Source organism: Linepithema humile, chromosome 5, assembly GCF_040581485.1.
Source record: "Linepithema humile isolate Giens D197 chromosome 5, Lhum_UNIL_v1.0, whole genome shotgun sequence".
In the NCBI taxonomy this organism is placed as follows: Eukaryota; Metazoa; Arthropoda; class Insecta; order Hymenoptera; family Formicidae; genus Linepithema; species Linepithema humile.
The window spans coordinates 19,420,721-19,435,536 of NC_090132.1; the positions used below are offsets into that span (position 1 = coordinate 19,420,721).

Genomic DNA, 14,816 nt, shown 5'->3' on the forward strand with positions numbered 1-14,816 from the left:
TTTTAAGCAACTCTTAATTTTAATAAATTCATATTGGTATTATAAATTTTTATTAAAATAAAATATTATCTAAAATAAACATTAGTTAGAATATTAATTGTAAAGTGCTTTAAAACATTAAGGTAAATTACTTATTTATTATAGAAAATGATTTTTAACGTTTTGCTATCATGAGTTTCAAGAATTTCATAAATTTTCTAACAGAATGTCGATATGGTCGAATCGGGATTTAATTAAACTGATATCGACACATTTATCGCGTCAAATCATTGTTAGAATGTGGAATTATCGGAGGAAGTGTCGTCTGTAAATCTTTCTCGACTGATCTCTATGCTTGTAATGTGCTTGCAGGCAGAAAAGTACACTTTAAGGGCGGCTTTATAACAGAGGCCGAAGTGCATGGGAGTCGATGAGAGCGAATTGCTCTCGTAATAAGCCATTGAAAGTCATTGAAAGCCATTGAGAGTACGTAGACAACACCCTCATCTTTCTTTAACGGCGACATTCTTTAACGGGGTGACTAAGTCTTTTGAAAAATCGGCATACGTATGCACATTTGAAATCCGTCCTTTGAATCCCTATTTATCGCACCTTGGTCGAATTATGCGGCGACACTTGTTCCTGACTGAATTATTGCAGTCGTGCTTGGTTTATATGCATGTCGTGTGTCATTTAATATATTTGAATAATGGATGCGACGCGTGGGTAGCGTATGGTTAAACGGAACAGCTAGAACTTTGGAAATAGTGGAAACTATTAATACAGTAAGCACATGAATATGTAAGATTGCGAATCCTTTGCGATGCAAATTGTACGTGATTTCGCAGCGTATTCACTGTACTCTGTTACAATTCATTTATTCTCATTGAAGTTTTTTTTTTATTAAAAATATTCCAGGCGTGTATAATCGAATCAAAATAAAAATACTTTTACGACATATATTGTACAATCGGGAGTATTGACAGTTATCCGTTCGGGTATCTCCATCACTTTCCAAAAAGTATTTATTACATTCTTTATTTTTTCATTTTTTCTTGGATGTTAGATTGGCGTTTCCCCTTCCTACTAATCTCCATCTAACTATCCACCCGAGGTAATAGCGTTCAATGTTCCTGACTATGTACATTCGATATCGATTAAGCCAATATTAACAGCTCGATCGACACAAGTGTAACTGAGATTTGATAATCTCATCTCTTCTCAATTTGTTGAAAACGTAATAATACACTTCTTTTTTTTTCGCGAGATATGACCGTGCCTTTTAATATCAAACAGACAGGCCAAATATATCATCGAGTATAGCTTTTGAAACAGAGTGATTATTTAAACCATTTTAGAGATAGTACAACTTCGAGACATGGAGGACGCGTGTCCCTTATATCCCTTTGAGATTCGCTACATTGCGCACAACCATGTGCGAGTTCCCGGATTATATCAGCCCACAGAACACGACGTTTATTTTCTCCCTGAATAATTGTCTTCTGTTTCGAGCGTATATACTTACTTACGCAAATGTAGGATTTTCCTAAACGTTTAATTAATACATTACAATGTAATTAAAAAATTGTTTTATGATGTTAAATTTATTATCATAGAATTATGAAAAGGAAATGTTATTGAGTTATATAAAAAAATAAATTAAAATATTTCAAAAATATATAGGAAAAGGAATTTTATTTTGAAGTTTATAATTTTGAAAATATTCTATGTGCCATGATATTTTTTTATTACACGCAATACACACAATTTAAAATTTAATATTGCGTTCTCTTTTTCTTTCTCTTTTTCTATTATTTTATTAAAGCAATATTTGAAATAAATACGCTTAATTGAAAAGGTACAAATGTAATTTTGTATCAGAATAATGCTTTAATTAAAATTAAAATTAAATTTTATTTTAACCGTTTTTATCGATTTTATTATCTTTTTTTAAAATAATTTTTTAAAAGAATTTAATGTAATATTTAATTTTTTGAAATAATATTTACATTTGGATATATATAGGTTTTACAAAATCGCTGTTTTTTTAATAGAAAAATATCGTTGTGCTACAAAACTCTTTTTATTTTAGTTTCCGTGCTGTTTGATGACATGCGCTCTCGAAACATCGCGCATATAAGGTGCATTCTTAAAGGTATACGGACATAATGTTCACGCGTGCGGATTTTGTTGTTGCGGATGTTGAATCGTTGCCAATGTTTTGCACCTGCTTTATCCAGCTGTGCTCCCTAACTTGCCATTATGGTTTGGATTGTTTCCAGTTGATATTTCCCGTATGGTACAAATTTCAACGTAGCATCTGGTTTTAGTTTTAAGAATTACACGGAAGGGTTGGTTATAATGAGATATAATTAAAGTGAAAAAAATAATAAATTTTTAGCGTCAGCGCTGCCATTTGTAATATTTCTCAATTAACATTTTATCTAAATTTTGAGTGAGGTGTTGATTTGAGATATATAACATTAAATAAGAAGTATCACTGCGCGTGAGGTAATATTTTATAATATTAAAGTCTTCTGCTGCTTTCAATAATTCAATGTATTTTGATAATTTGACGCTTCTAAAGCGTAGAATATTTCATTTTGAATATTTTCGCGCATTGACGCAGTTTGCGAAATAACTGTTATTTATTTCCGAAGAATTCAGGAAATTTAAACATATAATGTTTCTCAATTATATTCATTTCAATTTAATTATATTAATTATATTTTTTATACAATTAGGAAGTCATTCTTGACAACAAAATTTTAATTTCAAAACTCGGTGCAACACGATAAAGTTATTCAAAAATAAATATTTATAATTTAATGAAGAATACTTTTCAAATAATACTTTTTATAGGGCCCTTATTTTTAGAATGTAATTTGCAAAGTAAGTCACGCAATTTCAGTATCGCATATATTTGCGATGATTGACATTTTACTCTTACAAGATTTAAAAAGCAACATTTTTATATATAAGACGTAATAGCATACTTTCATCGTGTCGTTCGTTTGTTGCAGTTACTAAGCTAAGAGAGCACTGGGACGAGACGAATTCAAAAGTCATGCAAAGGAAGACGCAGCTGGATATGATGCTGGGAGACAGTCAGCGATACGAGGCGAAGAGAAATGAGGTGGAGGTCTGGTTGGCGCGAATGGAAACTCGACTCGAGAGAATGCGAGCTGTTGGGCACACCGCCGACGTACTCGAAGCACAGCTCAGGGAACAAAAGGTACGTCGAACTCTCTTTCCGTCTTCCCACGAGTAACCGCGTTAACCCTTCGAGTTGGTGAGTTTTTAGTACCGTGCGTGAGAAGTGTCTTTAGTAGATAGTGAGATAAAAGACGTTGAAACACAACGCGAGGACGTGATAATACCTCTGTATATTTCGACTATCGAGTGTTGGAAATGTTGAGTAATTTTGAAATGCGAATTGATTGATGAATATCGACAAATTTGTATGACCGCAAATTATTAAACATTAATGGATTATTCAGTTGAAGTGTGAAATACTGAATTATGGAACATTGTCGCTGAAGTGTTGTGAAGAGGATAAATTTATGGGTTGAAAGATGTCAATTATAATATAACAACGGTTTTCCCTTGCTTGATCTTGTCATAATTTAAATGGAATTTCCACTTTCAGTCTTTGGTAGATACTCTCTCTTTACGCGATATATTTTTCTGTTTATTGTCTACGGCGCGGCTTATTTTACGTTATTTTTACGGCAGGATGTTTCGACAGCACATTTTTCATCTTGTGTGTCGGGAGTATACTGGTATTGAACGAGATGTATCTGCTAACCAATACCATTTCGTTATACGACACTAGAAAAGTTGGTGAATTACGGTCTCTTTTGTACACGTGCAAGATGGATCTATGTGAATAACTTTTAACATTAGAAAAATTATGTTTTCTATTTATACATATTATATTGGAATTTATTGTATCGTAATTATGCGAAACGATCTTAACATTTAGTATGAATAGTATAGGAGCGTCTTAAAAATATGAAATCTTTTTGCATTATTATTCGAAAATCGTGGCTGCTTTTCGATAGTCAGGAACTTTTTTTCACTTTGTAAGCAGAATTAAAGAGAGTCCAGCACTTTGGAATTTATCTGCTCGGTAATGAGCTCTTTTTAGTAATCTTCTCTCACTTTGCATACGAGAGTACAACGTGCTCTGAAAAAAAGTTGCTGCGGGATAGAAAACGGTGCTTCCAACATCTCAATCAACGATATCTCAGCTGGCGAAGCACATCACGCGCGAGGAGCTCTGTTTAGATTCAAAAGAGCTAAATGAGATATTCATGGAATAATTTATTTCCCCGCGGCCGTGTGCTCTGTCGCGTTGCCTTTGAGTAGTAGTGCTTCTTTCGAACTTCGCGTGTCTTCTGAATGGATTTCAAAATGAAAGCACAGTCCGATGTAACGCTTACCTCGTCGTTACTTTGAAAGGATAACGCATTCGATTAATATTTTATTTAATTCTGTTTTCACGAATATTTTATTCAATCATCTTTGTATGCATTGTTTTTTCCGAATATTTGCTTGTTTCGAAAGTGCATATTATTTATACGATAGTTTTATCTCAATGCGCACTTTGCAAGCTTGATCGGGGCCAATCAGTGCCGGCGGATACACAGAGAAAAGTTGCGCCGCACAATATATCGGCGTAAAACTTTAGCTGCACCTCCCTGCAAAGATTTAACTTTGCCGACTTATCGAGACTCGAGTGCAAAAGAGGCACGGCTTCTTCTAACTCGATACGAAGCTGGAGTTAGATAAGTTTCCTTTTTTTGCCCGTTGGCTCACCTTCTTCGATTTCACGATATCGTTTTCTTTCTTTTTTTCGTAGTCGTTCCACGCTGAGCTGCATCAGTACAAGCACCACATCGAACTTTTTAATCAGCTTACTCAGAAGCTGATAGCGGTTTATCAGCAGGACGATACTACACGTGTCAAGAAAATGACGGAGACGATCAATCAGCGATATAACAATTTGAACACGAGGTGAGTACTTATTTGCAATTCTTTTTTTCGACTAACATTTTCCACAATCTTTTAACATGTTCTTCTGTGACATGCGATTTTATCGATTATTAAACTTATGTGATATGAGAGGAGTCGGGCGGAATTAAATATCTTAATGAATATTTAATAAATGCAAATTGTAATGTTTGTGTTATCAAAATTATATACATATTTAAATGACAAGCAAATAATTGTACTCGTCAGTTATTACAGTTTACTTTACTTGCTACAGATTTTGCTTTAAACTGTTTTACTTTATCGAAGAATCGATTAATATCTGTACTTACAATTAGTTATTACCAAACGAGAGTCAAATTATGCACTTTACTTTTGAAAATCACGGATTTACGTTAAAAATTTGTTTTTTTAAATAAAAATTTATGTGTAAAAGTATGAAAATAGTATAAACATGTTCAAATTTTATATATAGATAGACTGGCATATACGTTTTATTTTAATAATCATAATATAAATGCGAATAAAATATTTTAAAATTTATGGAACAGAGCACATATTATATGAATATATAAAATACATAAAATCTCTATATATATTTGTGTTAAATTTTTCTTTAAAAATTATACTTATTTTTATTTACAAATTTTATTATAATTTTGTGAATGTTTTAAAATAAAATTATGTATATTTATTTTTCACGAAATATTTGCGAATTGAAACATATTAATTAAATTTGAATTATTTTGGAATTTATTGTTATATTACAATACATGTTATATTATAATACAATATATTAAATATAATCACATGCATGTATACTGATATATCGTCTTTTTTGTGTTTATTATATATAAATTTTTATCTATTTTATATTTTTCCAAAAAAAGATATTGCCAATTACTTACCTTGTAGATTGTTAAAAAACATATTGAAAACATTAAATTTTTATTTTAATATTTTAGTTGTTTATAATACATAATATTTTAATATTGAGAATACATATTCGTATTTCGCGCCACTCACTTGTAGTGGCAACCGTGTATTCATACGCGGCTGGCTTATGTGAACATTTCGGCGCTATGTGGCGCTGCATCACCTCGCAGCCATGACACTTTATCCCGCGTCGGATCGGAACGTAGAGTGCGAATATTCCGTAATTAATCGCGTATTTTATTTGTTACAAGTATATAATAATGTGAATTTTTATCGGGAGTGCCGATTAAAGTAACGGGTGATTGTCGGAACGTATTATTTACCTATGGATATTCGCGATTAACGGTGTTTCGTCGATCAGTACTGTGTGGTGAAATCGATCACATTCTGATGCTACAGGTTTTATACGCGCGGCGTACTTCTCATTAGATATAGCATTTCAAAAATGTAGCCGGGAATCACTGAAAATGAAATAAAGCATTGTTGTAGTTGTACGCGTATTTGTACGTGACGCCAGATAGTCGCTGATTTCACTTGCTAGCTCGCTATTCGGATACAGTGACGAATAAATCGCTGAAAGTATAGAATGACAAAAATCGTGCGTATACGCGTTGCTTTATTTTGCGTTTGTGCTTTGTGTGCTGTAATGCGACGAATTGGCGATGTAAATTTGTATTTTTCCAAAGTAAAGTTGTGCGGGTTGACTTTCGTTCGGTAGTGCGTGTAATTAAATGCGGGTTTGCAGTATTTATCGATTTTTCACTTAAATTGATGTAAAACAGTTTTAGCTACAAGGTTAGTTACAAATGAAGCAAATTATAATATTTTTGTAACAAAAATATTTTAGTTATAATTTGTCATATTTGCTGCTAACTTAACCTGAAACTGCTTTACATGAGTTCAAGAGTGAAGAGAATATATATTTACAATATATATTTTTACATATCCTGCGCATCTCTTTATATACAGGTATATATCTATAATTGTTACAACATATATATTACAATACTTGTATATATTAAATATTTATTAAGATATTAATTTGAACGTATTAATTAAATAATTAATGGAATTAATTTAAACTACGGATAGTGCATATAATTTGATGAAACGCAAATATAGCATTATTTCACACTTACACAATGATTTGGAAAATCAATTATTTTCTTTTTTTATATTATAGCTAACAAAAGCGAAAGAGAAATGTAAATAGATAAATTCTTATTTCTTGATTGATTTGCTACATTTATTTTTTAGATTGTAGCGCGTTTAATTTTTAATATATTTAATATTAAAAACTACAAATTACGAAAGATAGCAATAAATAACATTTTCTTTGAAAACAAATTTACTTGATATTTGGTAATAAACAATTTGCAATTAAGTACTTGTGTACACATTATGCGCTTGCTGTGGAGCTTTCATTCGCGTTTCTATAGCGTTTCGAGTTAAGGAACTTCGCTTCGAATCAAACTGTAAATCACGGATGTAATACTGTATCGACCGATCCGTTTCCAGCATCATCAATCGGGGGAAACTATTGCACTCCGCGATGAACTCGCTCCACAACTTCGACCGGTCTCTAGACAAGTTCTTGGCCTGGCTGAGCGAAGCGGAGTCCTCGATGGAGGGATTGGAAGCGGAAGCCGATCGACTGGGCGGGCGACGGGACCAAGGCGCGCTCAGACGACCGCAACATCAGCTTAAGGTAAGGTGGTCACGTTCACACAAATCTCGCTATAAATTCCAATATGATTCTCTGAGAACTCAACTGTTATGGTTTGACATAACGCAATTGTGTTGTTTATCATGGTAATTCAAAAAATCAATAATCTCTTCAATTTTACCAAGTTTTTGTTTAATACATATTGCTTTCTTTTTAATGTCGGTGGTGCTTTGTATTCATAACTATACGTAATATAGTTTAAGCGCGATTATCCTTACTACAGATTTTTAGGAATTTTCCACGATAATTTTTCGTGGTTGTTAAATTTTTATTATTTATTTTTTACGACAATGTATATTCAATACTTTTATATGTAAAAAACTCAGCAGCTCTTTTCTACACAAAAATCATATAATTTACGGTAGCTATATTTCTAGCTATATTTCGCCCAGTTATTTCTTTTTCTCTCTGTTTCTCGATGCAAGCTTCCTTACACTTCTATTTACTTGTTGCGTTTAATCGTGTAATCGCATGAGTCGCGCTCAGAAAGTCGTATGTGTTCGCACGTGTTGCGCACTCTAAAAGGGGCTTCACGGAACATTGGCAAACTAAGTGAATAGACTTTAACTCATAAATGGATTCCATTAAATCTACCTTCACTATTAAAAACAAAATAACATTCAAATATCAAATATCAATCTTTTTTATTGATAATACATTAGTTTTATATCTTTTTAATTGTAATCAAAATAGATTGTTTTTTTTTGCAATGGGATTATTTTAATAGAATTATTCAGTTGTAAGAAATGTTACAAATGGAAATCCAATGTTAAAACTAGATATTATGAATTTTTGTTATTATTTACATTGATTTTTACTTATTGTAATCTAACTTTATTTTTTTGGCATGTTTTAAATTTTCTTATAATCTTTCATATCTGTTTAAGTAAATCAGAGGCATATAAAAAAATATATCAGCGGCGTATATTTTATTAAACATTTATTAAGAAAGAAGATAAAAACTGTTTCTATCGACGCGTTTAGCATGGAATAAATCGGTTAGCAATTAAATACAATTCAAGTGAAGCATGATGGTGTCCATTACGACTTTAGACCTCTCGACATCGCGCGTCGTCCAATACAGCCGGTTTTACGGCTTTGACTGATTGCCATAAAAGCGTGTCGGAGGTGCCAGCGTATCGACGTATCCATTAAAAAGGAGCAAGCTCGATATCGAGTATCGATATAATGCGGTGACGAGCCATCAGTCCCTGTGTGCGATACGCGTTTTCTGCTTTATGTACGATTTCCAGAGCGCGAAGATGCTTTTATACGTCGCGCGCACGTTTCCGCGCGGTACTCGCATTATTTCGGTTGTTTTTTATCACGTTGACGCATTCGGTAAAATTTCTCGCCGCAACTGGCTGTCATTATACTCGCGTACTGTGATTTAATTAGCTAATAATTATGCATTTGAATTGGTTGCTTTCAACGCGACTCCTGGGGCTTTCTGCTGACGCGTTACTGACATTTTCGCGCCCGTTGAAAGTTCTATTAATTCGCGAGCAATCACTTCTTTCATTTGCCGCTGCAAATGTAGAATAGCGGGATAATGCTGTCGTAAAGAATTGCAGGAAATAAATTTCTCACTATTGTGATTGCAATGTTTATTGAATAATGGAAGCTTGTAACATTTTATTACTATTTTCTTTACGAATTTTACACAAACTGCAGTACGAATAGGATTAGCAGACGTATCTCCTCCGATCGTTTATAAACGATGAAAATAACATATAAATATAATAATAATGAAAAAAATTTAATTATATGTACAAACAAATAGTCGTGAGAAAACGAGATAACAATGATTACTGAACGTTGAACGCATCGTAATGAGAGTGCGTAATTACATGTTACATGTTCGCGATATTCGGGAGAATTGTTTGTAAAATTACAACGGACCGGGATTCAAATTGACATTATGTTGTACGTGGCTGGCTTGTACGTATTTTCGCTGAAATTGATCTACCGTTAGTATTGAATTACGAATACTTGGATGAACGCGACCAGCGCCTCCGGATAATTATGTTAATATCTTTTACTTCGTAAATTATCTATTGACAGAGTTGTGTTTGTTCACGAGACCCCGCTCTCCCTACTGGCCGTTACATTCTATTTGCATGCCCTGTCGAGACAGCACTTATTATTGACAGAAATAAGCGCATGATTATCGTTGGTTGAGTTAGACTTTGATCGATTGCGTGTAATATTTAAGAGCAAATGATCCGCCGTTGAGTACGTTTTAGCTTCTTGTATTTTAGACAGATGCTGTCGGAACTTTGATACTTGAGACGGAGAAAATTCGCAATGTAAATTCGTTTCTCTACGCTGTTATTTTTATAGTAGGCTATTTATAATTTTACTTTAAATTTGATTTAGCTATTGAAATTTTTATTTAGGTCACATTCTCTTGGAGGCAAATTGAGCTTTAGTATCGGAAAAGTTATTAGTAACATTATGGTGCATATTGCACTTTATGGCAACATCTGTAATACATATACATATATAGCATTATGTCATCATGAATATTGCGTATTCATATATCGTTATTAATGCAAACTTTAATTTATTTAACGTATAATTACGTAAAATTTAATTTAGATAATTGAACTTTTTAAATAAATTTTTGCGCGACAAGTCTTTTATTCTGTTTTGAGGTCATGTTTTCTAATGATAGCCTATCGTACTGCTATAATTGTTCAGAGTAATATAGAACACAGCGTAAAGAGATCCTTTTATATTAATTGCTGAACTTACGGGTATGTGCTCTATAAATATTTGAATAATCCATTAATCATTTGATCAATAAGAGGTCTGTGACCCGATGACTTACTGCATTGCTATTAACGAAGCGGTTAATAATGACTTTCTTTATATCTTAATTATTTAGTGATATATAAAACGGCGTTTAATATATCTGAAAAGTGATTAACATTCTGCTAATAAATATTTCAAAGTCAGTGAAAGATTTGAGAGACGTGGGAATTTCACAGATCGATATTATTCGACTATCTTTGTAATTTTCATTTGGTTTCAAAGCGACGAACGTTATTCAATATATTATAAATATGTACATCGTGTACGTATCCAATAAATAGGATTCGCATAATTTATAAACTGTAATTATCGGCAATACACAGAAATAGCGGTTGTTTGACTATCCGTATAATAATTGATTGGCATCCGTTATGCGATCCATCATGCCTATCATGTATAGTTAGTATATTATCTATAAAATCCTTCTATTTAATTATTTAGGCCTTTGCACGAAAATACCCGAAAATAAGCGATAAAATAACTGACAGTTTGCTTTCTAATATTTATATTCAAAGATTTTTTTGTCATTTGATTATATTTTTCGATATCAAAGTAGTTTTATGATATCAATGTCGATGTGGTTAAAATTTCATTTTTGAAACAATTATGAGTTGTCGTGACAGTGATCAGAATATTGTAAAAAACTTGTATTGTTGTGTTTTGTTCTGATGAGTTATGTGTTATGTGTCACAGCATTGAAATCTTTTTTTTCGACACGTCGTATTTTCACGTGGGAACTATACTGGTGGTAGCATCTGCTATTCGAGGCTAATTAACCTCGGGGAGTCTCTCCTTGTTACTAGCACTTTTACTTTTACGTTTCGTTGACACAATGACAGAGTTTTTCGTCTGTAGCAATTTTTTTTTCCTTTTTTATAGACTACGGGGCATTTGCTTTTCACGAAACACGGGATTTAAAAATAGGTATTAAATCGAGCTGAATGAAAGTCGACCTGTTACAGGCACGCAGAGGCTCTTGTTTAGTCGCATATTTACATGCGACGATAGATATGGAAATCGAGCGCCGGATAAGTAGAACATTTTTTCCGTGATTGTAAAGCTCCTTTCATTGCTTTATAAGCCCGTCGTTTGCGAACTTATCAGTTTGCTATCAAACGAACAAAGTTTAGAGATGAACATCAAATGTTGTCGTTTGCAATTTGTGCGCAGGCTAACGAGCTATCGAGAAGCAATTATACATTTAAACAAATTAGTGACAGAAGAACTTGTAAAGTTTGCCTGACGAATTAAAATGCATGATTACAATTAGCTACCAACGTCGTTCAATATTTTTATCGATTGTGATAATTGCAGTATGAAATTCAGGGATAAGGTAAATGTCCCCAGTAGCCGGACATTTAATATTTTTTTCATCTTTTTATGCGCATGTTAAAGATTAAAGTTTATTTAACAGAAATAAAAGCAAAGTTATGATTACAAATTGATTGTCTCGCAAATAACTTTATTATTTCATATTATCTCATTATGGTAATTATTATGTAATTAAATATTACGCAACAATTTTCAATTCTTTTTATACAAGATGTCTTAGAGTAATTACGACAACGCTTATAAGCGGATAGAGCACAGTAAGCAGAACTGAAAAGTTTTTTACCGTTTTGCAATATTTGCAATAATTATGGAGAAATTAATTAAAAAGAATGGCGAATGAGCGTGCGTTTCGTTGAACCATAGGAGGTACGCTCTAAGCGTGACAGCGGCGACTATTACACGGCAACGAAAAGTTTGGTCGGTCGGCGAAAATAAAAGTGACATGCGAGCAATGAGCAGGCAGAAGCTTTACTTTTCGTTACGACAGTTGCCGCTGGCTCTCCTAGCACACGCAATACCTCGAATACATCTTACAGTCAAATCACGTGAAACGTGCGCTTATTCGTCAATTGTTTTAAATTAATTTCACCATAATTATTGCGAAAATTGCAAAATTAAAGAACTTTTCTGCTCTTGTCTACTCGCTTACGAGTGTTGTCATGTTATTCTGAGATATTTGTATACAAACCTAATTTACTAACGTTTTTTTAAAATATTATTTCTGCGTTTTATATTTACAAATATTAAATAATAACTGTTTTGGTAATGCAATGTCGAAAATTGGGACATGTCCAGTCACTGAGACATTTACTTTATATGTATCGTACTATGTACGTATAGTTTAGAGCTCGTTGATGTTTCGCCTTGCACTTATTCCGAATTGATATACGACAAATATCCTGTACTATTCGCTTGAATCCTGCACATTCACGTTAGATATATTACGTTTCTCTAAGGAGTAATGCATAAAGTCTATCAATGCATCGCGCACATATTTGTGGCTAAACTATTGAACTACCAATGTTTCTTGAATATAGTAGCAGTTGTGACTAGTTCCATAACGATGCGGCTCTGTACCATAGTTTACAAATGCCAGCGCGATTCAACTAATGAATTATCGATCTCGAGTCGGACATAACTCATACGTGTACTACTTGCTGCATATACCTTCCATCTTTCGAGAGCGCATCCGGCGGAATTTCTAATATCATTATCGAAAACGGTACGGTTACCGTTCTCGCTGAAATACAATTTGCTGATTCTAGCTTGCGTTTTACGTAAATATTACGCCGTCTAATTAAATTATTTCCAAGCAGTTAAATCTTAAAATATCATCTAGACATTAATTACACCAATTTTTACGCAATTTTTCAAAGTTTAGTTAATGCATGTATATTTTGCCTACATTTTTTTAATATATCCAACGATTATAATCTATGTTTTTAATCATTATAATTTTGTTATAAAAATAAATCTTTACGTGGAGCTGCAGTTTGCAATTTTATAAAAGTATTAAATGTATATTTGTTTAAATTACATTTTTCTTGGCATTGTTTGATATAAAACTCATATATCTGGAATGAAACATTTAATTTATTCGCGATTTATGAATTGCGAAACATGTTCGTTGCTACGCGACGTATCTCATGTTTCCATTATATTCGCGAAGAGCTCGAACAAATGGGCTTTGTTTGAAAGAGCTTTGCTCACGCGTACGTCGGAACTTTAACTTTATTTTAGACTTCTCGTCATTGTGCGTCATATCGGTATTCTACCTTTTGGAACCGTTTACACGGAAAGTAGAAAGCATCGATCGGCGGGACGCCGGAGAGTCGCTTACGTGACCCGGACTTACGTTTCGCCTTTGGATGAACAAAGAGAGCACAGCCCTTTCTCATATTCATGGTAAACACGAAGCACGCTCTGCTTCGTTAAATCAACCCTGCCGTGGCTAATCCGCTTTAATGCAATTTCACTTGGTCGTGGTTCTTTTCTTTTTATCATACAGCCATACAACCGCTCTGCGCCTAGAGCTACTGCGGTGAACCCTTCCTTGCACTTAGGCATCATTAAACGTACAGAACCGTGATTTATCGGTATACCCGGGTGTGTTGATTTTCCAACGCTGAAAGAAAAAAGAAACGAAATATTCCGAAATGATATTCAACGACGCGTGATCCATTGTAACGGTTTGAATAAAAAACTATCGGGCTGTTCTCTTCCATACGTCGAAACTATAACATTTGCAGAAATAATTTGCATTATTATAAAAGATTGTTTTAATTTTACCTTTTTTTTTGTTCATAACAGCTATAGATTTAATTAAATTGTTGCATTGATTTCTTATTTTATCTGATCTTCATTTCTGCATTGATAAATATTTGAATATATAATATTATAATTGATTTTTCCCTATTTTGTTTGTAAATTATTAATAATTGCGCTTATATAGGATTATAATCGAATTATAGCCGAATTATGGAGGAATAAATACGCTAAATTTTCTCATATTAATATAATTATGAATATTTTATTGCTTTAAACTCAGTTGTTGAATTTAACAACTTTAAACTCGATTGTCGGATTTGACTTTTGTCCAAACGTTACTTTGATATAATTAGCTTTGTATGCGGTATTATCCAATTGGATTTATCTTGCGCGTACTCGGTGCATAATTGTCAAGCCAGACTAAGAGGGTGTTAAACCTTTATGGATGGGGTCGCGATTCGCGAAATGGCAGTGTTTTGTCGGAGTCTCGAAGGTCACGGAAATGCGGAAGAATGGGCAAACCGACCCAGCCACTTTCCCTTTCTCGCTTCATCGCACCGAACGCAGCCGAACGATCGATAAAACGCCTCCACCGTCGGCCGGCCGAGCGCCCCGCGACGATAATATTCCCCTTCTAATAGCCATTATTCCGTTATATTATGGCGCTTTCCGAGGCTCGACGCAACGGGAGCTTTGCCGTTTCGCGCATTGCATTTTGCCGCGTGGGCAGAAAGTACTCCGGGGAAAATTTACATGTGCACGT

The 14,816-nt window shown here is 33.5% G+C and overlaps 1 protein-coding gene across 15 annotated transcripts in view; it reads left to right on the forward strand.

The window, feature by feature from the left end:
- Window positions 1-14,816, forward strand: part of Dys (Dystrophin) — a 419,847-nt gene that overhangs the window by 160,113 nt on the left and 244,918 nt on the right. For all 15 annotated transcript variants that reach the window (XM_067355317.1, XM_067355318.1, XM_067355328.1 and 12 more), the window contains 3 exons: window positions 3,003-3,214; window positions 4,844-4,998; window positions 7,429-7,618. In XM_067355317.1, the coding sequence (XP_067211418.1) occupies window positions 3,003-3,214; window positions 4,844-4,998; window positions 7,429-7,618 (557 nt within the window). The remainder of the gene's footprint in view (window positions 1-3,002; window positions 3,215-4,843; window positions 4,999-7,428; window positions 7,619-14,816) is intronic.